Source organism: Mytilus edulis, chromosome 5, assembly GCF_963676685.1.
Source record: "Mytilus edulis chromosome 5, xbMytEdul2.2, whole genome shotgun sequence".
In the NCBI taxonomy this organism is placed as follows: domain Eukaryota; kingdom Metazoa; phylum Mollusca; class Bivalvia; order Mytilida; family Mytilidae; genus Mytilus; species Mytilus edulis.
In genome coordinates this window covers 40333095-40360501 of record NC_092348.1, presented here as the reverse complement: position 1 = coordinate 40360501, position 27407 = coordinate 40333095, and the positions used below count along the sequence as shown (strand labels likewise).

Below are 27407 nucleotides of genomic sequence, written 5' to 3'. Positions count from 1 at the left end.
CTTGAGCCACTTGACTTTCATTGCTCATAATTAACGTTTTTACACATTATGTATATAAAGTAGCTAACGATTATTCGCTTCTCAAAGATTATTCGCTTCTCAAAGACGCAATAAAAATCGTATGCTTGCACCATCTTACCCAAAAACAGATTTAATTAAGTTCTGAAAATTTCGACATGTCTTCGTTAAAACCGGTTTTAAACAATTTGAAATCACAAGTACGTGTTAAGATCCGACTAAATACCCATATCAAGATATTGTCAGGTAAATTTGTTACGTATTGTGCACGTCGGTCTATACGATATGTGAAACGCCGGCATAAATTTACGTTGTTTAATCTATGTTTAAAAATTATGTCACTTGCGACCTGAGAATAGACACATGGGATTCATAATTAAGATCATATAATTATGTATTATCAGTTTAATCATGTTTCACAAAATAACCTCAAAATTAAGTCAATAATAGTTATCAAATGTACCAGCCTTATAATTTCATACGCCAGACGCGCGTTTCGACTAATTAACTCATCAGTGACGCTCAGATCAAGGTAGTTATAAAGTCAAACAAGTACAAAGTTGAAGAGCATTGAGAACCCAAAATTCCCAAATGTTGTGCCAATACGGATAAGATAATTTATGCCTGGGATAATCCTTAGTGTTTCAAAAAATCTCATACAATCTTCAAACAGGAAATTTTTAAACATTTCAATATAAATAATATTCATGTTAACACCGAAGTGCCGACTACTGGGTTAGTGATACCCTCGGGGACGAAACGTTCACCAGCACTTAGGTGCAATTTTTATTTTGATTTTTATACTGTTTTGTTCGGCAGTAGCAGTCGGAAATTTTCGTTTTAAATTTTAATTGCTGAAAAATTCTGTGTTTTATTACAATCTTATATTTAAAAGATAACAGTGCTATAAATTGACATTGCAACAGAGATTTACTAATGGGAACTATTTACTAATATTCGGGTTTGAGTTGTACAGAATTATAAGGCAACATTTGGTCCCCTTAGTTTCACCAGTTTGAATTATTATTGGATAATGTTTGCTAAGTTATAGCTCTTTTTAATTAGTTTCTCCTTTTGTAACATGGTTTTAAAGATATAACTATATATAAAGGAAAAATGAAAAAAAACATCTTCAAGGGCAATTTCTGGCTCAATCAAAATTTGTTTGGTAACTTTAAGTTTCACAGTACATGTATATACATTTGCCGTGTTATAAGTAAAAATCATTATGTATCAATTATCAAATTGGTAACTAATCTAAGATTTTAATGAATTGTAATCAATATATTTAAAAAAAAAAAAAAAAAAAAAAAAAAAAAAAAAAAAAGTGCCACTCGCTTGAACAACGTTCTATGTCCCTAATTAAAGAAAAATGTTTATACATTTAAACAATGACTTACCCTGCTATTAATAACTATTCTTTTTCAATAATTTTTTAATAATTAAGACAAATTAATACTATCATTTAAATAGTAATTTAATTGCCTTGATCAGAGTACAATGCAATCAATTTACTGTGGTCATCCATCATGTAAGCAATTACTTCATACCAAAAAGAGTAAGTACTATGCAAGCGTGTGTAGAAGCAACTTGATTACTTTATATATATATATTTATTTATACGAGTATAAATTGAAAACTACGTTCAAACCTATGATTGCGTTGGATAAAAGCCGCAATTTTTATACTCGTGCATGTAAACCAAATTTCGTTGTAGAAGGGTCTAAAAACAGCACAAACAATATTTTCGAAAAGACCAAAATAGTGAAAAAGTATATTTTAACAAAACGCATTTGACTAACAGGTCGAACAACTGATGTTCTTTAACCCTGCTGACTGCCATTATATATATACATGACGCATTTGTGCGGCTATTCTAAGTCGGGATTCTCTGGCATATGTTAGTTTAGTATGGGTTTTTTTACTACTTATTTTGGTTCCTTTATATATATGTTTCGGAGATTTTTTTTTTTATTAAATTTCATATTTGCTGAACTTGGATACAAACATACTGTCTAGATGCAAGCAAAACCTCACTTGTGGGATTTCCTCACTGTGTTGAAGACGAATTGGTGGCCCAGTGCTGTTTTCTGCTCTTTGGACGGGTTATTGTCTCTTTGACACATTCCAAATTTTCATTCTCAATTTTAAGTTGTAAAGTTTCCAATGAGAATAATGTCATGCTTTAAACTATTCTAATATTGATAGACATTATATTTGTCAATATCTAAATGGTCAGAGTCAGAATTATTTCACAACAATTAAATTCATGCGTGATGTTTAAACTCCATACAGTTGCATAAAGGACCTACATGTTGTACTTATGATTTATCTGTTCTTGTCTTGATCGTGTTCGAAATATTTGTGACTGGACGTAAAGAAAATAACAATCAATTACAGCGAATCAGTTAAAAGTAATATGTAGTAATATAATAATGTTTTAGAAAAAAAATGTATAAAGCTAGTATACTAAAATGAAACTCGCATTTTATAACGTCCAACACATGCATTTCTTCTTTAGTATAGCGGATAATTATTTCGACAGGAAATCTCAATTGTTGACAGTCTAGTTGGAGCGTTTGTCTGAGATTTATTATCGGAACTCCCAGCCTGTTTATTCTAATTACCAACAAGCCTAACTTTAACATTCCTATCTTGTTTGATAATCACATTTGATTGTTTCAACAACGCGCCTTTTTCTATCTGCGGTAAATATTGGTGAACTTTGACATATATTTTCAAGGTTGTATAAAATATATTGTTTTAAAATGCTACACAACAAATTTGCAATGAAACCTAACATAACGTATACTTGAGAGGCGGATCCAGCCATTTAAAAAAGGGGGGTCTATGACCATATGTCCCAATTCAAATGCAATAATAGTTTTAAAAAAAAAACCCTAGAACCTCACCAACCTCCACTCCGGAATCCCCAAACTGTAGTAAAATTTTAATTTACAAATCTACAAAAGTTACTTGCATGAAAATTTGTTTATAAAACTTGAGGAAGTCATAAAATTGAGAAAGGAAATGGGGAATTTGTCAAAGAGACAACTACCCGACCATAGAAAAGACAACAGCAGAAGGTCACCAACATTTCTTCAACGTAGCGAGAAACTCCATCACCTGGTCCTGGTCCCTATTAAACAAATATATACTAGTTCAGTGATAATGAACGCCATATTAAACTCCAAATTGTACACAAGAAACTAAAATTAAAAATACTAACAAAGGCCAGAGGCTGCTGACTTAGGACAGGCGAAAAAATGTGGCATATAGAGCTTCTTGTAAAATAATTTTTAAGTAAGTTTTCAATATATATTAAAATGTATTTCCTTATTCCCTCTGTGTTTTTATTTTTTATAAGGTGAAATAGAATAAAAATGAACAACACTATAAAATATAACGAATAATCTCAAATAGATAAAAAGCGTGCAAGATATTATCAATGTTTTGTTGTTTTTCGATATTTACTCTCTCTAATTTTATGTCAATGAATTTTGAGACAATTATTATCCGAATAAATGAATTGATAAAGTTAAAATGTTTTAATTCATGAGTTCATCGTCATGAAATGTCTGGAGATGAAGAAATCGAGTAGACGTATTCGCATAGCTAATTTTCATAAAACAAATATGTATTCATATTTTTTCCGTATGAAGAATAACTATCTAGTTATTGTTTACCCAAATCGGATCACCTGAATATGTCATGATACAGAAATTCCTTCGAAGTTGAAGAAATATTCTGTAATTTTATTTCCACTGGAACAAATATTGCAGTATTAGTTCGTAACGGAATAAAGGGTAAAGCTTATTTTTTTTCAAACTGAAACAAATACTAGGCATTTTTTTAACAAGGTTACATGGGTATTTCTGTTAGGCGGAACTAATATATGTTGACAAATACTCTGTATCCTCTTTTTGTCGGTTTTTGCAAGGTTTTTGTCGCACTTTAATTTTTTTTTCATTTGCGTATTGCTGTCCTTGTTATTGTATTCGTGCTACCAATAGGTAAAAAAAAATGTCCCTTGATTACCCTGTTTACCGGGTTTTTTTGCTTTCTTTTTCAAAACAAAGCATTGTAAGCGTACATTGAATATCTTTGTTTCTGATCATTCAATATGTAACTCTCAGAAACGTGTTCATCCCGAAAAACGTGTTCATATGACGTCAATGAACTGCAAAACATGACTAATTTCAAAAGGGCATGAAAACGTGTTCTGTTTATAAGCACCCAATTATGTCCATTTTGTTTTTTAAAAAAGGCTTAACGTGTCCTTTTTATATGAAATCGTAAGGTGTTCCTTTTAGACGCACATAAACCACTTCTGTATGGAGCTTGTCGTGCAATACCCTCACACATTTAGAAGAGGGACGAAAGATACCAGAGGGACATTCATATTCATAAATCGAAAAATAAACTGATAACGCCTAAACAATAGAACATATGACACAACATAGAAAACATAGAAAACTAAAGAATAACAACACGAATCCAATTAAATGACATTTAGGCATCATCGGAGAATATATTAATTACAATATAATCCACTTAGTAAATGCTGATTTAAACTGTACAAAACTTATAAATGGCTTTTTTTATGAGGTTTTTTTTTCTAAATACGAATGACATATTTGCACATTATTATTAACAAGCAATCAACAGTTAATAGTTAATTATGTGTTGTAAATTTAGCATAATATAAATAATCGGCGTTGAACAAATTAGTGCTAATGAATGATCACTTTATTAATAGTGAAGCACCGGAAAACTGAAAATGAATTAATCATTGTGAAGTACCTCTACAATGTATCTAAACTTTAAATAATGATAACTATATTAATAAAAAATTGATATATCTTTTTATTGTGCGATTCTTTTTCAACTCGGTGTCGGACACGCTTGGACGATTTTTGATTTGAAGGACATGTTTAGACGTAATAGTCACGTTTGGGAGAATCGGACCCGGTTTTTTTGTGGGGGGGGAGGATAGACACGTTTGGGAGTGTTTCATATGTATATTTATTGAATTAAATCAATCTTTACTTTTGAGATCAATACTAAGGTGAAATGTTTGAAACTGTGAATTAATACATAGGAAAGAAACAAATATTATTCGTATTTTGATGTTATGTATAGTAAACCTGTGATACTAGCTCTCCTTTTTCTTATTCAACAAACATATAATTATTTCTATCACATATGTTCATTTTAATTTCGAGATTACAACTCTTTTTATTTACAAAGAAAATCCGATCACTGCGTGAATAGAGCGAATCGGACACGATTGACTTCTTTAACCTGCGGTAACGAGTTTATTTTTCATACAAATATCGTCGTTGATTAGCGAAGGTTTGCAGTACTGTAGATTCATATATAGGCAATAATATAAGATTTTTTTTTACAAAAATCTTGCAAATCAACGACGTCAACCGAACATTGTAATGACTGCTGTAGTTTATGATGCAAGTACTTCACTTTGTACACAGAGTGAGGTTGAGTTTGTTTCGTCAATACAAGTTCTACAGTACACAATTCAACTTATGAGCAGGATAGAAAGCAGACAAAGTTACAAAATCAAAAGGCTCAGTTTAGTTCAAAGTGACATGATTTGGGAAACCAAGATTACAGATTAGTAATTTGGGATCACGGATTATTAAACTTAGATTACGGGTTAGGAACCCGAGATCATTGATCACTGATTAGGAATACTAGATCCGAGATTACTGGTCAATTCGATAAAGTCAATTTTATAAAATTGTGATGATAAGAACTATTTGACATCCCAACTTCTACCAGTGGTGATCTGAGTCTTATATGATAGGACTAGTACAGAGCATTGCCTAAAGAGTCAAAGGTTGAGTAAAAATGCAGTACAATGACAATGTGATGACCACAGAATAAACTGACCAATTGAGAGATCATCATTTCATCGTTTCTTCAAACAAAATATCACAAGTAGAAGGTATGCATAGGCAATCAAATTGTACATGGCGTCTATTATTTCGTCTCCTTCCTTTTACAACAAATTTGATGATATCACATTAAGCTGCATTATTGTAGTGGTGGACTGTTTAAAAAAATTGTTTTGAAGTGAAAGTAAACTCAGTAAATACAATATATGATTATTTTCTAGGCGTTTACAGTGGTTTAGTTTAAGCGTAAACGGTAAACATATTTAGACGTATCATATGCTTAAAGCAAATAACATATAATTTTTTTGCATTGAATTTACATGAATTCCATATGTTACCGAAATGGTGTTTAATGGGCTGATATGAATAGATTATTACATGGCATATTTTGATATCAGACCCTTTATCGCCCCTAGGTCATGATATACGCACAAGAGCAGCAGCCTCGAGGGGCAATATCATGAACGAGGTCAGATAAACACTCTGATATGAAAAATGACATGTAATGATCATTTTACCAAGCAGAAGAAATATAGACAAGAACTTTTATTTTTTTTTTTTTTTTTTAACTTTAAGATAATAACTTACAGAAAACCATATACAAATTGCTTCACGTAAGAACCACGAAAAAGGATCAATATATTAATGTTTCTCCATTATTGAAACTTATGAGACTTCGGCTGTTGGGGTGATTTTGTACCTTGGGCTGATAATACATTTGATATGAAAAATGAAATAATCTGATAATATCATGAGGACTACAGGTTTTAAAGAGGATTATTACAATATCACTAAACTCATCACGTGGAGGTTAATAAAATATTTTTCGTTTATCTTGCTATACTTACTCTGTGAACAAAAATATCAAAACAATCTACATTTTGCTTGTAAATTCCATAGTTATTACTTTAATTGCATATTAGAAATATTGGTTTCAATAAAGTACATATACTTCGTTTACCATGCATACTGATTTTTCACAATATTTATAGAAGACCCATTGGTGGCCTTCGGCTTCTATCTGCTCTTTGGTTGGGTTGTTGTCTTTTTGACACATTCCCCATGTCCATTCTCAATTGTATTAATGTAATATATTTAAGAAGTATAAGTGCCATTAGAAACACAAAATCTGTATCAGTTATGTGTATTTAAGTTATTTAAATTATGAATGCAGTTTTAAGTTATCAAATTCTTCTTACCTGATTTATATCACTAGTACTTTTAATTGTTGAGAAGCGGACTCACTGTTTTAATTTGAGGCAATTTGAAAGGGTAATTTTTTTCTATCAGATTAAAATTTTCGTGCATGCAGAAAAAAAACATCTTCGTTTAATTGTCAGGTGCAGATTTTTTTTTTTTTTTATAGTACTGAATTTTTAAAGAAGACCAAAAATAGCCTGAATAACAGAACGTTTATGAATAAGAAACATGTATCAGCCGAAATGTAAAAATGAAAGGTTATCAATGATAACTTTTTCAATCATATTTCATTATTGCATCTTTTGTGTTGTACGACGAGGTACTTTCAATTACCACATTCACATTTTCTGATGTTCGTAAAATTTAGAATGTGTGGTCATAATCTGAAACTTTTATTGTGTCTATCTAGATAAAAAGAACTTCGTTATCCTAAACTAAAGTAACTTTTGCTCTAGTAATGTAAGAATTGATGAAGTTTATTTTTCTTCAATTACGAAAAGCATAAAAATGAAACAAATCTTTTTTTCTGCGAACTGGTCTGTCAAAATACCAACTTTATTTCAATAACAAACAAACCTGATATTAAGACTAAAAGATGGAAAGTTTTTTTTTCTTTTTCGATGTATAAAAGATAAGAACGAGAAATTTTCTAGTTCTCATTTTATTCACAAAGTTTCAAATATTTGGCAATAGCAGCACATTTGTCAGAAAGTAACAAAGTATAAAAGATGAGGGTTTTTTCTCAGTTTTAGAAATTTTTTGTTTTAAACGAACGTTATGGGAAGGTGCCAGCCTGTCCTCAAACAACGTTCTTTTGATTCATTCAACACTTGTCAGGTCAAAGTATAAGCAATATATAATACCATTTAATCGAGATAAAAAAAAATCGTCTTCTGCATCACAAAATTTAGTTATGCACTTTTAAAAGGTGGAACGTTAGTATTTCCTGGCCAATAAGGATAATGATAGCCTTTTCAGAGATTTACCACTAACCAACTCTGCCCAGTATTCTACATACACAGTTAACTGAAGTACTTTCATTATAATATTCAAAAATAAATTTGAATAAAAAATTATGTGGAATGACCGTTTACTTTTTTTTTGTTTCCTTTAAAAACCTAACGCCAATAGTGCTTTTAGGTCTTTTATCATGCACATCATATTAAAAAAAATTTAAATCTCAAAAATTCATTTTCACCTGTATGTAAAATTATTTCATATTTTTCTACTCCAGATTCATCCCTCAGTTTTGGAAAGTATTTTCAGTTCATACGTATTCTATTTATTTATTTATTTTATTTTATTTTATTTTATTTTTATTTATTTTTTTTTTGGGGGGGGGGGGGGTATATAATCACACTGTTTAGATACATTGACTTATGAAGGGTAGACAAAAAGCAACGTAAATTCCGGAAATCAAATACTACCGTGCCACCTTAACCAAGACATTACAAACTTGAAATCAGCCATGACACCTTTGAAGCAAACACTTCTTACTGAGCAACATATTACAATTGAGAATACTAGTCTGCACTTAGTTTTTACCCAAAAAAATATAGAATATTATACAACTACCCCTTCTGCCCTATATTCACTTTTAAGGAGAAAACAAAACTAAATTATTTCTATCTTGTGTCTTCTGTTTGTCTTTTTATTTTTAGCCATGGTGTTGTCAGTTTATTTTCAATCTATGAGTTTGACTATCCCTCTGGTATCTTTCGTCCCTCTTTTATTTGAAGTTTGAAATAAACACAGACGTAAAACAAGGTAATGCAGGAGAAGTAATTGGATTGCCAACTCTATTTATAGATAATCTGACTAAAAGAAACAATATAAGTACCAAATACTGAAAAATGAAAGTTAAGTCAATTCCACATTTTACAGCATGCTTCACATTCCATTCCTTGAAGCATTTCCAGATAATGAAGGCAACATAACAAGCATTAGCCTTTTAAAAAGGGCTAGTCGACTCTTAGCTGATGAACATGGAAAGTGCTCTCGCTTTGTAGATTTATTCATTTACTAGAATAGCCACGTGCAGCAATCAACAAATTTTACCACACACGTGAGGTCACACGTTATGAAGTACTATATATCGTTTAACGTTGGTGTTTACGAAACTCCAGAAGATTCGACTATTTATAGATAAAAGTTACCTGTGTACCAATATCATGAATATGCATGATTTATGACCAGGCAAAATCTAATTGCTAAAATAGAGAGGACAAATCCGATACTCTACGGGATTGAAGGACATTTACTAGGTTTGGATTGTCCTAACCAATCAATAAACTTTGATTATTCACGTCTCGTAATATCTTCCAATCAGGTAGCAAGAAAAATTCACGCACTGACTGTCCATCGTTCAATTCTTAATAACGACTCCTATGAGTCGATAACAAGATTCTTTAGAGAGCAGTTAGTTATTAATCTAATCTTTTTGACAATATATGTACTTGAATAAATATGTTTCTCTAAGTTGACCGTTTGTCTATTTATTATGTATGCGTTAAGTTAAATTATGTCCCCTTACATAATCAATTTACCTTGAAGTTCATTGGTTTTTTTTCAGGGTCAAAAAATGTAAATGATTCATGGCATTTGACGGCAAATGAATAAACTATGTAATCTTGCTGATAGACAATTATGATCACATTCTTTGTCGAAAATAACTGTCTTTTCAATGTATAGAAACCCCTAATACTACCTCTATTGCAACTAAACCTGAGAGCAAAATGAATAAGTAAGGAACCCTTAACCACTTACAGGTTCTAAAAAAAACTCATAGTGGTGTCATGTGACCACAGAACTACAAATGAAACCTTAAGAAAACTAGTATATCTGTACTTAGTGGAAAATAATAAGTAATTAATTTCAAATTCCAGTTGTTGCACATGTGTCAAATACTGCGAAATATTAAACCGAGCATTTATAATTAAAAATGTAATACAAATTCCATAAAAATGAAGTTCAACTTTAATTTCCAGGTAAAATTTTTACATATCAGGCAAAATTTGCTGTATCAGCTATATTCATTCCCAGGGTGGAATATAAGGGCTGTTTTTTTTTTATTCTAGTAGACCTTTATCAACTATTTATTGATAAACTCCCAAAATTAATAGGTTATAAAAACACTTTTATTGATTTAGTGTTAACATATATATCCCAATTTATAAGGTGTATACTGTAGTATTTCCTGGACCATAGGGATAATTATAGTTGTTTTTAAGAATTTTCACCACTATTCAACGCGGCCCAAAATTCCATTGACACCGTTTACTTAAGTACTTTCATTTTAACATTCAGGATTGAATTTGAATATGTATCAAGAACGTTTACGTTTTTTGCTATCATTAACAACCTAAGACCACTAGTGCTTTTAGGTTTTTTACCATGCAGTGAATACAAACCATAAATAAAATCTCAAAAATGCATTTTCACCTGTATGAAAATTATTTCATATTTTTCTACACCATCCCTCAGTTTGGGAAAGTTTTTCAGTTGATCCTGTATTTTTTGTCCAATCGCAATGTTCAGATACGTTGGCTTCAGGGGTACACATAAGAGCAACTCGAATATCGGAATGCAAATACTACATAGCCACCTATAATGCACGAGTTTAAACTTAAGAACATAAATACAACTTGTATAGTAGTGTATCTGGATTTTGCATTTGTATTGTTCAGACAAAAGAATTTTACAAAATTTGTCAATTTCAGACATCGGAAAACTTATTTGATTTAACCATGACATTTTTATCATTTGCAAAAAGTGTGATCATACTTACAGTACCATACTGTGCACGGTTAGTTATCACTAGACTGTCGGGTTACACTGCTCGTTGATTAGTAATACGTGACATAATTTGACAAATCTTGTAAGGAATGTATATATCAACCAACTAATTTTATCATAACAAGAAACTGTAAAACTATACTATGTCTTTACCTGTGATCGAACGTGTAGTATAATTGCATCCATAATATACTAGTCAACAAAAGAAACGATACAAGACTTTTTTCAAATTAAAGATAAAGTTTTCCGTTTATAGGACCAATATTGAAGGTAGTAATACTTAATCATTATGGAAATATAAATCCGTTTAAAAAAAATATTTTTTTGCTTTCGTGACGTTTTTTGACGATTTTTTTTTTTTTACAAAATTTACATAAAACGACAATTTGAAAAACAGAAGTTCCAACTAATGATGCCAACCTCTCATTTAAAGGCAAAGACAATGTTTGCCATCAATTTGTTTTTAAAAATCATACAGTTTCTTCGTTTATTTGTTAAGCAAAGTTCGACCCCAAGAGAAATCGTTAAAATGTATACATTATCAACTGATTTACCATAGACAGTATGTGTAAAGTGATATTCAAAAAGCGGTAACAATCTTAAAACTAATCCGAAAGGTTCCAAATTTACTGTGTGTTTTCATATCTAAAGCATTGATTTGAGACAAAAATAAAAAAAGCTCTTTTTTTCCTAAAAAATTGAAAAAACAATATTTCAAACCATTAGTTACAACATGAAACACAACTTGATTAGCATATTGAATACTTTTAAACAAATTTGAAATTCTATTCAGTACGTAGAAAATTACGTGTCGATTTTTTATTCAACTTTCCGCAAAACTAATTTGCACCCTATAATCGTTTCCACGGAATTTAGATACTTTCCGACAAGTTTTGATTTTCATTATCACATATGCATACATTGCAAATGAAAGCTTTTTAAAATAGTGTATCTCATTTTGTTTTATATTTAATGCTTTTTGATAAATTTTATTTCAAAGTCGTGTATCTTTTCTTTTGTTGACTAGTATATTTCAATGCCTTACCTGATTACCGCTTTCTTATTAATTTCAATAAACAAGGAAGAAGAAGAAAATAAGTTTTATCCACTTTTAAATTTACAATAAAGGGGTTGGTCGCATCATTTTTACAGCGGACGATTTTTAACAATTCCGATGTTGCCACAAACATTTCTACCCAAGTGACTTGCGTTTTTGACTGATTACACAACGAATTCCATATAATAAAGCGGATGTTATCGAGTGCAAAATATAATTCCTTATCGCTTGTTGTATATTACTTTCATCAATAAATATTCATGAAAACATTGTTTAAAGAGCATAGATTATTGATATGACAATGTTCTTTCGTGAAAAAGATATATACAAATATTAATATAGTATACAAAATCAAACCAAAGTACACTGATAACAAAACATTTACTTAATTTTATCATAGGTACAAGGACATCATTTTCATATATAAATTAACATGCAGACATCTTTTACGTTCAGGCATTTCACATCCAATACTTTATGGTAACAATCTTTACACAGCACAACAATGTCGGCATTCAAATCAAAAGGTAACCAAACCTTTAAACAGACTAATTCAGAAGGGGAATAGTTACGATACTGTTGTCAGGTAATTCAGGATTGCATATTTTGGTTTTAATATTGATTCACGTATAGGGTCTTTGTATCTGAAATAAACACATTCATTCTAAAACCAGTTGTTTGCATGATACGGGTTATGTTTTTCTCATATATTTTATGATGATATGATACTTTACCGGAGGATTTGTACTTGATTTTCATATGAGGAAGACAAATTGTAATTGAGGTCTAGAGCTGGCATGTCAGTAACTGCTAGACTGCTAAAAGTAGTCCTTTAGTTAATATATTTTTCATTGTCATTGTCATTTTGCCTAGATTCTTTTGTTACCTATTCTGCATCGAAGTCAGACTTCTCTTAAACTGAGTTTTACTGTGCGTATTGCTATTTGTTGTTTTTTTTTATTCTACATTGGCTAGATTTGTAGGGGAGGGTTGGAATCTCACAAAACATGTTTAACTCCGTCTCTTGTTTGCACCTATCGAAAGTTAAGAGACTCTGGTCTTTGTTGGTCTTGTACGGGTTTTTTTTATTATTTTATTTTATTTATTTGATTTGCAGTTTTGTATGACGTCCACTTTCACTGAACTAGTACACATTTTTATTTAGGGACCAGCTGAGGAATACCTTCGGGTGTGGGATTTTCTCGCTGAGTTAAGACTCATTCGTGGCCTTCGCCTGTTATCTGCTCTTAAGTCGGTTTGTTGACTCTTTGACACATTCTCCTTTTCCATTCTCAATTTTATATATATATAAATCAATAAAAAATCATGCATACCAAATAGTTGTGTTAACACATGCGGATATCTTGAGAACACTTTGTAACAAAATATGAATGAGTACTCAAATCCAAACAATTAGAAAAACGAATTATTACAGATGAGTATCCATCGTGCACTTGCACTACACTATCACTAAACTAGACTTTGAAGATAAACAAATTTGGTGAAATTATACGTGTTCTCTCTTTTCATTCATTATTTATTACTATTATATTGTTCATGTTTATAAATAGCACAATACATAACTGATCACCTTACTAACTATGTTAGTAATTTTAAATCTACGGCATCACTTGATTTGCGTTTAATTCATATAAGGAAAATCCTGATTGCATGTTTGGTTATGCAATATACAATCGATTTTGAAGGTTTTTTTTTTTACATCGGATGACTGGAAGGGCATACTGGTGTATTGCTGTCGCCTAGATTTCCATTACGTAACATTTGTATTGGGAATGTTACCTAACCAATCTATAAACATAATAAATACGCGGACATTATCAAGTGCAAAATAACATTCCTTATCGCTTGTAATAAAATCATTTTCAATGGATACTTCAAAAAAAATTTTTTTTGGAACATAGATTTATAATATGAAAATGTTTTGTCGTTATAAATATCTATGCACACGTACAGAAAATGTGTGTTAACACATGCTGAAGAATATCTCTCGAACGTTTGAAATCTCATATGCAGATTTATCAGCCCCCGCTCTCTCTCAATGACCGATAAATCTGCAAGGGAGATTGAAAGTTTGGTCTCCAATCCAATCTATTGGAAAAATCGAATGATTATAGAAGAGTGTCCACCATGCACTTGCACTGCACTATTATTAGAATAGTAGAATAGAATCATATACAAAACAAGGTATTAAATAAAACTGGAAATCAACATCAAGTTTAGAAAACCTCCGTCTCTTTCTACCGCTTAATTTCATGATGTTAGTTCAATTAATTTTTACTTTGATGTAACTATCTTTTTTTTTTTTTTAGTAGATTTTTTCATATTTTTTTATGATTGAAAGATTTATTGTGCATTATAACTTACCTTACGAAATAAATTGCAAACATTTGATAGTATGACTAAACCTTTTCATGTTATGTGACTTATGTGCATGGACTAACACAACAGACTTAGTCCATGCATGCATGAACGAAGGCAACTAACGTTAACTTAGTCCATGCTTGCAGGGACTAACACAACGGAATTAGTCCATGCATGCATGGACGAAGGCAACTAACGTTAACTTCGTCCATACTTGCACAAAACAACATTCAAATATTCAAGCAGACTTAGTCCATGCACGCATGGCCTATGTTAACGTTAGTTGCCTTCGTTAATGCATGCATGGAGTAAGTTTTGTTCCTACGTTTTCATGTTAACATAACATGAAAAGGTTTAGTCATACTATGAATTGTTTGCAATTTATTTCTTAAGATAAGTTATATTGCACCATATGTCTTAAAATTATAATAAATAGGTTGAATATGAAAAAATCAACTAAGAAGAAAAAAATGATAGTAACATCAAATTAAAAAATAATTGAACTAAAATCATGAAATTAAGCAGTAAGTAGTAATGTATGTTTTCTAAACGTGATGTTGATTTCCAGTTTTATTTAGTACCTTGTTACAAAAGGATGATTATAATATTATAATACACATGTCACTGTTATATACAAATATTAATATAGAACAACAAACCAGAGTATACTGATTTGCTTCACTACACTATAATAGTTATTACGACGAGGTTAAACTCTTGTTATTTATTAATCATCCACGTACGAACTTGTCTCACCAAAAAATATATCTGTACATTAACCGCACTTTCAGGTATAGAGATGTATTTTTTTGTTCTGAGACTTTTTAAAATGAAAATTTAAAATGATTCGATACATATCGCAGAATAAAAATAGGTTGCCTCGTTGTTGAAGTTAATGCCAACGTATCGCTACTATGTTGTCCTACTCGCCTGTTGTCAAATTAATTAACGAAATAGCATACAAAACAAAATAAAAAACTTTGTTTATTTTTGAAGAGAAAATATTTTCATACGATCGGAATTTCATGTATTTGGTTGTTATTCTGGTTAGTTTGGTTAAGAATGACAGCCACCATAGTTGAAAATCCAATTTCCCTTTTAAGAGAATAACATGGCCGCCATTTACACTTCTTATGAAAGTAATAATTTGGTTTTAAATGAAAAATCGAGTTGCCCTGATTTTATAACCTCTGTCCTAAATGTCATGAAAGATTGGGAAAAGTCACAAAAGAATAATAAACAATATGACATTAAAACATTACATCACAACTTCCATTTCAATATGAAATAAACTCCTCTTCTTTATTTGATTTGGTAAATTTTCTTCCGATGTTGCCAATCCCAGAACAAGTGGCAAACACTATAGTAAATCCATTGAAAATGTATAAAATTGCTGCAATGCAGGTCATTCCAAAAGAAAAACTGATCTTGATATTTTCATGACTGGCTAGATCATTGACTGCTGCATAAAAGACTGCAAGACAAACAGTTAGTACGCCCCCTGAAAATAAAAGATCAATATAAAGCAGGGGTGAAACAAAAAAAAATATAGCGCCTTAAATTGAAAAAAATGTACCAATCCTTTGCAAATTCTGACAAATTTATTGATAAATAACAAGAATTGTATAATCTGTACTATTCAAAATTGCAATATATTGTCTAATATTCAAAAAATTGACATGTTATTTTTGACCTTACATGGCAAATTTACAATTCAATTCAATTCAAATCTATATTTTATTGCCACATAAACTTTACTAAACATGCTAAAGGTTTTTGTACACTGATATTTTTTTGGGGAAGGGTAAACACATATAACATTCAAATTGATATATTTTGACATCTCGTTTTTATTTCAGTATTTTTGGCCATGTTTTTTATTCTTTTGATATGTGTTACGATTGGTCGTCCTACAGGGTGAAATTCTTTAAAGTGTTGCTCTAATGATTTATAATATTAAAAAAAAGAAGATATGGTATGATTGCAAAAGAAACAGCTCTCAACCAGAGACCAAATGCCCTAGAGGTTAACAAATATAGGTCACAGTACGGCTTCCAACAAGGACAAACCGATACAGCAGAGTCATTTATAAAGGCTTCTCTATCAATATTGATAAATTTTACTTTAAATAAAAAAAGGCGTTTGTTAATCTTATACACAAGATCATTTTTTTTGTTTTTTTTCAAACAACTGTGAAAGAATGACAACTGTCAAAATGCAAATACAGTTTTTCACATTTAAAAACTTAAAAAGGAGCTAAGAATTTTCTTATCCCAGGAATAGATTACCTAAGCCGTATTTGGCACAACTTTCTGGAATTTTGGGTCCTCAATGCTCTTCAAATTTGTACTTGTTTGGCTTTATATCTAGTTTGATCTGAGCGTCACTGATGAGTCTTATGTAACGAAACGCTCGTCTGGCGTATTGAATTATAATCCTTGTACCTTTGATAACTAATTAAAACGCTTTTAACTTTTATATAAAATCATATAAAATCACCTGTAACAAAACATCCAATCACTATAAAACCATGAGAGCAACGTCCAGTTCCCGTTGTTCTTCTGCAAATAAACCACATAAGCACTGACGTTACAATGACACCAGTAACGAATCCAAGCATGGCAAACACTCTTGTTGCTATCCAAAAATCTAAATTAATATAATAATATAATTATGATTGTAGTTTCTCGGGAAAAAGACGCATTGTGAATTTATTTATTGAAGCTTGTGATGAGATGTGATTATATGGATTACTCACTGATGAAAAAAAAAGTGTATTTCTATATTTAAAACAATATTTGTTTTACTATTTAAATCTTCTTTGTATTTATCCAAACTATTGTGTAGTCATTTCAAATCAAATGAATAAACTGAGACAGCAATCACACGACATAAAACACAAAATACTTCTGAATTCCAATGGGGACTAACTGTGCACCACTTATTGCGGACCTGTTTTTGTATTGTTATGAGTTACAATTTATGACAAAAATAAGCAAAGACCCAACGAAACAACATCTGATAAACAAATTTAATAATACTTTTAGATATTTGGATGATATTTTGGCTCTCAATAATGACGACTTCGGTATGTATATTAATGAAATTTATCCTGTTGAACTTACTTTAAATAAAGCTAATTCTAACAATGACCACTGCCCTTTTCTCGATCTTGATATCTATATCACTAATGGAAAGCTGAATACTAAAATTTATGATAAAAGGGATGATTTTTCATTTCCTATCGTTAATCATCCGTTTTTAGATGGTGACGTTCCCTTGTCACCATCTTACGGTGTTTATATATCTCAACTTGTACGATTCGCTCGTGTATGTAACAATGTTTTAGATTTTAACGAGAGAAATTTATGTATTACTGAAAAATTATTACACCAGGGTTTTCGATATCACAAACTAGTCAAAACATTTACTAAATTTTATCATCGGTATAAAGACATCATTCGTAAATATAGCCCAACATGCAGACTTCTAATACGTTCAGGTATTTCACATCCAATTTTTTATTGAAATATTCTTTATAAAGCACAAAGGTGTCAGTATTCACCTCATAAACTTACAAAACCTTTGAATAGACTTATTAAGAAGGGATATAATTACGATACTGTTGTCAAGTCATTAAAGATTGCATATTTTGGCGTTAATATTGAGTCACTGATAAGGTCTTTGCATCGGAACTAAACACATTTATTCTAAAAACAGTTGTTGGCATGACACGGGTTATGTTCTTCTCATATATGTTATGATGGTATGATACTAAACCCCTAACGGGAAGGATTGTGCCTGATGTTCATATCATGAAATCATAATCTTTCAGTCAGTTTAATTGAAGTCTGGAGCTGGCATGTCAGTTAACTGCTAGTAGTCTGTTGTTATTTGTGTATTATTGTCATTTTGTTTATTTTCTTTAGTTACATCTTCTGACATCAGACTCGGACTTCTCTTGAACTGAATTTTAATGTGCGTATTGTTATGCGTTTACTTTTCTACATTGGTTAGAGGTATAGGGGAGGGTTGAGATCTCACAAACATGTTTAACCCCACCGCATTTTTGCGCCTGTCCCAAGTCAGGAGCCTCTGGCCTTTGTTAGTCTTGTATTATTTTAATTTTAGTTTCTTGTGTACAATTTGGAAATTAGTATGGCTTTCATTATCACTGGACTAGTATATATTTGTTTATGGGCCAGCTGAAGGACGCCTCCAGGTGCGGGAATTTCTCGCTGCATTGAAGACCTGTTGGTGACCCTCTGCTGTTGTTTTTTATTTGGTCGGGTTGTTGTCTCTTTGACACATTCCCCATTTCCATTCTCAACATATTCTAAATGTCAACATACGTTCTGTAAAAATAGATATTAGTTTCTTAACAAAATTGATATTAAGTTCCTAAACAAAATAGACATCCTATGATAAAGACTGAATGGCTCAAATTATTTGGATTTAAGTGTTCCTGATGAGAGTATTTTCAGAACGTCACTTCGGACGAATGCCATTTTTTAATCGGGCGTGGTACAAAACCCCGTGAAAACAAATTTGAAAGAAGTTTAAACAAGAGAAAATCAACAACGGCTGCTGGTGGACGTTTCGTCCCCGAGGATAGCACCCGCCCAGTAGTCAAAACTTCTGTGTTGACATGAATATCAATGATGTGGTCAATTTTTTTTTAATTTCCTGTTCACAATTCTTTTTCGAAAAACAAAGGATTTTCTTATCCCAGGCATAGCCGTATTTGGCACAACTTTTTGAAATTTTGTATCCTTAATGCTCTTTATGAATATTTTTATATGAACGTTACTGATGAGTCTTATGTAGACGAAACGCGCGTCTGACGTACTAAACTATAATTCTGGTACCTTTGTTAACTATTATATATCTAAATCAAATCATTCTATACACATGGAAGAAGTATTGCAACACCTTGATTTTTTAAAACTTGAAAAATCAGCCTCTTATTTTGGATGGAATATGATAAAATATTTGTAAAATAATATTGTGAAACGTAGGTAATGATAACATTGGTATTAAAACTAACAAAAAATGTATGAAAAAAAAAGTGTTATCTAACCAAAATTTTTATAACAAAATAAAGTGTTTTTTGTACAAAAAAAAATGCATTTTACAACTTTTACTGTAGTCAAATTTTACAATGTCAGACATTTCAAAATTAATCTTTAGATGATTGTTCACATCATGGTTGCTCTTTATACGCCAAAGAATGAGTATTTTGTGCGCAGCCTCCATTCAAACGGATAACCGCATCTTAACGTCTTCTGAATCCTGCAATAAATCGACTAATTTGTTGTTAAGGTAGCAGCAACCATTCCTGACGAAGGGTATTGTTTTTATAATGACGTGTTTGAACTGGGGTGTTCTTTCGTGAACTTTACGCCCAATAATGTACCATATATGCTCGATATGGTTCAAATTCGGGCTATGATCGGGCCAAGGAAGATAAACCGAATTCCATTGAAACAATGGATTTTCCTCCACGATGCTTATTTCCAACTATGGCGAGCTCTACACTATATTGGATACGGGCAACTGTGTGTCTGTTCGTAGGCGAAGGTCCCCGACATGGTCTTATCGCACGATAACCAGTAGCAATGAGTAGTTCTTGTTTAAAGGCTCCAGTATGGTCATCACTTTCTTTTTATGATTGTATTGTTTGCAATGGGTTTCCTTCTGACCTTCATTATGCTTGATTTTCCCTAGCAGATGTAAGAGGGGTCTTAATGATCTCCCGAAGGTCTTTAACATCGTTTGTTGCCTGATTTTTATTCTCAAAATGACTTATAGTGGAATAATGATGACCAACAATACGTGTAATTGACACAGCGACATACCTGCTTCTCTCATGCTGATTATCTGCCATCTTGCTGCAGTTATGAGTTATGGATGACCAATTACAAGGTGTCAATCACATAACTTTATAAACTTGGTTATTTAAAGTGTTGAAAACAATGAGGATAAAAACATATGTTTTGTTGTTTACGAGTACAGTAGCTGCATGTGCAGATATAGACAAAAACTGTTTAGTGTCTTTAAATATCAGCTGTATTATTACGAGGCTAGGAAACAAGGTGTATATTCGAGCTTTTAGCGAGCTACTACACCTGTTTCGAGCCGATTACAAATATTGCTTATATTTAAAGACACTAAACAGTTATTGTCTTTATCTTGCAATTAATTTTGTATATTGTTTGTGTTTTGAAAGACACAAAAACTAACATATTTAGCATTTATTTTCGATGTGTAATCCATTGAGGCCCGCGTAGTAATATCAAAATCACACATTACGCTGAAGACGGGTTCGCAAAAAAAAGAATCTCGAATGGTCAACAATAATACATCGCTCAAGGTGAATAATTATCTATTTTAACATAACAACTAATTTCAACAATAAAAACAAATAACAAAACATTGTCAAATTTGAAACAGAAGTATACGAATTGTCCTACGCTTCAGACTTGACATTCACTAAACATGCAAGCTGAAATTGACATGGTTGATTTTGTAACACAATCATACACATTCAAGTTATTTTGAAATCGACAATTGTCATCGTCATTGGAATGCAACAGGAATACACATTCTGAGATCACACAGGTTCAAACAATACTCAGTCCGGCAGTGGGTGGAGCTTTAAAGCGATATATGTATAGTATACAGATACAGCATAGCGATATATGTAGGGCTGTATCTGTATAGTAGGACACCCAATTGCAGGATAATTATAGATTTTCGTTGATCATCTCAACGAGATTGATTTTCTCGCTTGAGCTGGTACAGCGAAAGTGAGAAAAGTAATCGAGTTGAGATGACCAATGATAATCTGTTTATTGCTATTTTACCTATGACGACGTTACGTTGTCAATTTCATGTCAATTTCGTTAGGAACGCCACGTGGCCTCCTTAGTTTCTAGCGATAATTTTTCCATCTCAAGCGAAAAGCATGATATGAAAATTATCACAAAAAAAGATCAAAGGAAAAATGCACAAAATAGCTATAAAAGAACTTATCGAGTCGATATTTATTGATTAAACTCAGGTGATATTTAAAAAATGTATAACTAGTTATATTTTAACAAATTATATCACAAAATATACATTTAAATATACATATACGGAGTACATTTTGTCTAAAAATGTGCGCACGGTCAACGCTTTTATAACCCTATGAAGTTACAGAAGAAGCATTCAATACTTATAATTACATTTTTTAGCTATGATCATGAAAACACGAATTTTATAATTGTTTTATTTAATTCACCTGTGCACTTTATTGTGGGACCACGTGTTATCATGAATAAAAAGTTTTATTGAGTAATGCAATTGCTTAAGGAATAACACGTCATGTGCAGTTAGCCAATCAGAATGTAGTATCAAAATAAAAATTTATAGCATTCGGCGTGCAAAACAAATGTCAAAATAAAAATTTAAAGGAAACACAAATATGTTGTTTATAATAAACAAATCATTTAAAAATTGTATGTTTTCGAATATCATAAATACAGTTGTGAAAATGAATAATCGGTCCCTTGCTTTAATGAAAATGAAAAATCTTGCTTCAATAGTGCAGAAAATGAATAATTTGTCCTCTTAGATTACAAAAATATGGTCGACCCCTAAGTCTATATATAGGATTTTTTTTCTGCAACAAGTGCCTCAAACCATGTTTTAAGATTTTGGATAAAAGACCATAATAGGTAAAAGTCCAATTTAAAATTAAATGTTTTAAGTTCTTAGACTACATTCATTCTGTGTCAGAAACCTATTCTGTTTTGACTATTTGATCACAATCCAAATTCAGAGCTGTATCAGGCTTTAATGTCCATACTTGCCCCAACTGTTCAGGATTCGACCTCTGCTGTATTATCAAGCTGCGCCCTGTGGAGCATCTGGTTTTTTTGAACGGTAGATGTTCCCGACCTGTTTATTAGTGGAATTGTGAATCAGGCCATTACTCTTCTCAATTGTATTAATGCATACTTTTCATGTTGGGACAGCTACCCTTATTTTTGAAGGCTGTATGGTTGCCTATAATTGCTTTGTCATTTGAACATTTGTGGGTAGTTGTCTTATTGGCAATTTTATTTTAATTTTTAACCGTATCCATCCTTTAGAAAAGTTGTTCCAAATGTACTGAATCCCCTCCAGGCTTGCCTTCATCTTCCTTTATCTTCATTGGAACATTTATTTTATTTATTTTTTTTTTGGGGGGGGGGGGGTAGTTTCCAAACCTGTTGTTTATAAGTTGCAAATCAGGCCATTACTTTTCTAAATTTAATTGTTGCTTACTTAACTGTTAACATGTCTAGACTGGTTTTTTCTCACTTTTTAAGGCTGTAAGGTTGCCTATAATTACTTTTGTTATTTTAACCTCTGGAAAGCTGTCTCATTGGAAATTATACCACATATATACAGATTTGTATATGGATTGTAGACCTGAAAAAGATGTTCAAAGTTGAATATGCTGCAAACTTCAAACAACCTACTACTTATTTACCATGCCTGTTTATCATGAAACTTTTGATCAGAACTATATAGTGATTTCATCATTTCTTCATATGTGTACCACTATCAATCAACAGAACAAATGCGAATAATTTTTTTAATATTTGCATATGGCTTCCTTTAATTTCTTACATCTATTTTATTTGAATTTAGGGAAATAAGTATTATTTATATAAACAAATCTCATGTCGATATATAACAATTTTTTGTACAACAATCAAACATCAACCCACACCAAACTGGCTGTAGTTGAAAAACATCAAAAGGGAAAATACAGTGAAATTTGGAGAATTTACATTATCACATGTACATGCATTTGAAATATTTAAAATATTTTTTTCAATTTTTTTAGTTTTAGGTTCCACCTACATGTAGCTACCATATTAGAAAACTGGGATTTAAACACTAGTCTATTAGAGGGATATTTCCAGTGGCGAATCCAGAAATTTTCATAAGTGGGGCCCACTGACTGCCTAAGAGAGGGCCCACTCCGGTCATGCTCCAGTGGTTCTCTAAATAATCAACCATTTTTTCCCAGACAAGGAGGGGGGGCCTCTTAATTTGCCTTTGATTTCATTGGTTGTAGTTTTCGAATTTTATTTTATCATGAATCAGATTTGAACACGACTTGGGGAATGAAGGTAAAGACCGAATGTCAGTTTTAGTCTTATGTATGTACTTTAATTTTAGTCTTACATGTATATATGTGTACATATATCACTGATTCAGTGGCGATGGTGAATAGCTATATATAGACACTGACAAGTCTTAACATTTTATAGTTTTGAATGTTTCTTCATCAGTTGACTAAAATTAGGTGGAGGTATGTTTTTATTTCCAACAGAGGGGCACTCATGCTCAACCTATATCAAGTTGTGCATGAAGCGATTGATAGTTGCCAGACACTGAATGAATATACCACAAATTTGTGAAAGTTTTAACCTATGCATATATACTTTAAATACGATAAAAAAAAATCATGTCTTTTTCAGGACTTCTGATCCAACCATGTAGTATGGCATGTTATTGAGATATGGTTCTGGTTGATGGATGTTCATGAAGGACCTGTACATGTAGTACAAAGTATATCACTGGATTGAGCTCTCTGTCTAAGTGTATTATTAAAGTGCTTTGCTTTGAGCTCGGTTCATTGTTATGCAATTCATTCTTTGTGAAATAAAGATTTTACAGACAACTCTCATGTACAAGGATGTCTCAAAGTATTATCATTTCTATGTACAATGTAAGTAACAGGGAGATAAAATCATTTTAATTTTTGTTTGAACCAAACATTATTTGTCCATTGACCAAATTTGTTTTGCTTTCACCAGCTTTAAAGGAGATATTATCAAAGAATTGATAGAAAACAGCACAGAAGCTTACCCTCTAGCTCATCAGGCCCAAGCATCATGTTAGGCATTGTCATTACTAAAAACCAATAAATGTCTTCTAATCTGAGGATCAATTCAACATTTTAAAGTGTTTTACTAAAGATACTGACAAGCCACCACAAAGATATATAAATAGAACCATACAAATAGTTAGCAAATACATATTAAAAAAGATCTGATTTGATTGCCAATGAGACACTTCTCCACAACAGACCAACATAACAATTAATTTTATATATTTACATAACGATTATATAACTTTTATCTTTAATCTAGTGCAGACATAAGAAGCATGGTCGATTTTTTAGTATTATGTCTGGCTTTTCTTATTTGGGTGAGTAATAATTTTCTTATGCTTGTCTGGTATGCATGGATATTAGATTTCCTAATCCGTTTCAGGAGTCTTTCTAATAATCTTTTTCAGCTAGATACTATTTTCAACATCAAGATGAAAGATTTCAAATTTTTGTGACATTTTTACTGCATATAAGACAGAACAATTGTAATAAAGGTCTCATCCGTTTCTAAGAAAAAAAAATTCATATATAATTCTAAATTTAATTAAAAAAAGTATTTTTATTTTTTTATTTTTTTTTTTAACTTTTTAACTTTTTAACTTTTTAACTTTTCAACTTTTAAACATTTTCCCACTTTTTATATCACATCTTTATCACCTGAATAGGAGTTTGCAACCGTTTCAAAATAATGTTTTGTAACTTGTATGTGTAGGAAAATATTCTTTTTTATAAGGTAGGCAATGTTACTTGAAATAACCAAAAGACTTTCTAAGGTTAGGATGGTTTTATTACCAGAGAATTAAAACTCACTTGTGGAGTGAGTTCTCCAGTAAATAAGGAACTTGGCACAAAGTAAATAATCTACATCAGAGTCCTGAAAACCAAAATACAATAATAAGAAAGGACTCTACGTAATTATATAAAATACTAATCACATGACAATTGTATTCAATTCGTCTATATAAAAATAGCCTTACGCTGACATGTAACTTGTTATTCTTTTCACAATATACTATAACTTATCATACATGCCGCAATTTTTCTACATGCAGTATTCGTAAAATACTGTTATTACGATATCTCTAAACATTACATAATTACGCTATGATCAGCGGCAATATTACATTACTTTATAAAAATATGACCTAACTTTTTTACCAAAATACGCTCATTCAAATCTTTCATTACGATATATAATATGAAATAATTAAACTAAAGACTCAATAAGAATTTGATAAGTAGATTTTTAATATAAATCAATAATTTTAAAAGTGCAAATTACATAATTTATGAAGCATGAAAAATCACTCTGCTACAATAGTATGAATGTAGAATCATAATTTTAGAATTTGAAATAAATTTGTGACCTCAATATTCTGTTTAGAAATCTTTTGAAAAATTATTTTCTGTTAATTCTACTGATGTTACATAACGTTGATGTGCGAAAAAGGAGCGTTAATATAACTTTTTTTTATTACCGACTTTTGACTCCGGATTGTAAACTTTTTGACTGGTTATCTAATCTGTGGTTAAAACTCTTGGTATTCAGTCAAGTGAGAGCAACCATAAGAAGTAAAATCAAACGTAAATATGCGCACTCTGTGGGAAAATTTCAATGGTTTTTGATTATTTTTTCCTATAGTAAAACAAAAAACAATTATTTTTTTTCAAAACATATACCGATTAAAAGCCTGGTTGTTCTTCTTAACTTTGTTCTTGGTTGACCAAATACGATGATGTCCTAAATTTGCCAGAGACAAGGTAACCTGTCGAATAAATATAAGAGTCCAAATTATATATTATGAAAATAGTCTATTATATCCATATCATCGCCTTTTCGTTCTTCAAACAGATGCAGTTTCTGTCGTCCCATTATTTCCCTTTACTAGATTTTTTAATGATGTACTGTTGTGTTTGTATCTTCAAGTTCAAGAGAGAGGCGAATGATACCAAAGGGACATTTAAACTCATAAGTCGAAAATAGACTGACAATGCCATGGCTCAAAACACGAAACACAACATAGAAAATCAAAGAATGAGAAAAACTATCCCAAAAAAACCTTGGGGTTATTTCAGATGTTCCGGGAGGGTAAGCAGATGCTGCTCCTCATGTTGTTCCTGCCATGTTGCTAATGATAGTGAAAAACCGGCGACATTTTTGAAAATATAAAACAGTAGTCTTACCTATGAGTGTATTAAGTTCATCTGGCCAGGCATGCCAATCCGTGTTTGATATCATCATAGATATCCAACCTAAATCAATACAACCATTACCTCCTATGCACCACTGCCAAAGTCCAAAGTACTGATCATTTTCAATCATTTTTATCAAAAATGCTTTAAAATTTTCCGAAGGAACGTAAAAGTCAGCTTCAAAATTCTCTGTAAACGACACTGAATTTTCCGGTATATGAACTGTTATCCAAAAAGGAGTAGATATTCCCATGATCAGTGAAAATATTGCCACTGATGTTGATATTAAAAGACATTTGTTAAGAACATTTAGTGACTTCCAACTTTCAGTGCACGCCATATTGGATATATGTTTTGTTCTGATATAATGAATGGTCGCGATCGTTGTCAGCTGATGTTGTAATCGGGAATTCTTGAAGTCATACGTCCGTATAACTATTCAATATAAATGTAAATATTAAAAGCTTTCAATTGATTCAAGACAGTATTAACCGACTTCCTGATGAAAGAAAGAACATTTCTATTCCCTATGCATAATCTGTATTCTAATTACTTTCAAAATCATAAAAATACATTTGTCATAAAACATTTTATAAGGCTAATGATATGGTATCACACAACACAAGTACAATTACAAGTGTAATTGCACACAATTCACCCTAAACTAGTATTAATATCATCATATAACACTCTTTATATTAAGGGTACGGGAGGGCTGGTTAATATGTTTCACTTAAATCTAACGAAATCGTTGATCGACGTTTCAACTCGAAAATAGATACATTGTATATATAAAAAAACTAAGTTTTTACCGTGTGAAAAACAATCTTGAAGTGAAAATTGCAAGTATGTAAGTTAAAAAGTGAGTAGATTTCAACTGATGTTTAAATCATAAAATGTATAACAG

The 27407-nt window shown here is 31.3% G+C and overlaps 2 protein-coding genes across 2 annotated transcripts in view; both read right to left on the bottom strand.

The window, feature by feature from the left end:
• LOC139523670 (uncharacterized) overlaps positions 1-11559 on the bottom strand; it is a 30516-nt gene extending 18957 nt beyond the window's left edge. Inside the window, exon 1 of the mRNA XM_071317866.1 lies at positions 10924-11559. The gene's annotated coding sequence lies outside the window, so the exon portion shown is untranslated. The remainder of the gene's footprint in view (positions 1-10923) is intronic.
• Positions 11560-15624: 4065 nt separating this feature from the next.
• On the bottom strand, positions 15625-26956 carry LOC139523669 (uncharacterized). Its single transcript, XM_071317864.1, has 3 exons — positions 26492-26956; positions 16870-17019; positions 15625-15871 (listed from the first exon to the last, which is right to left on the bottom strand). Exons 1-3 carry the CDS (start codon positions 26838-26840, stop codon positions 15648-15650), a joined length of 723 nt encoding a protein of 240 aa, XP_071173965.1. The 5' UTR covers positions 26841-26956; the 3' UTR covers positions 15625-15647.
• Between the last annotated feature and the right edge of the window lie 451 nt (positions 26957-27407).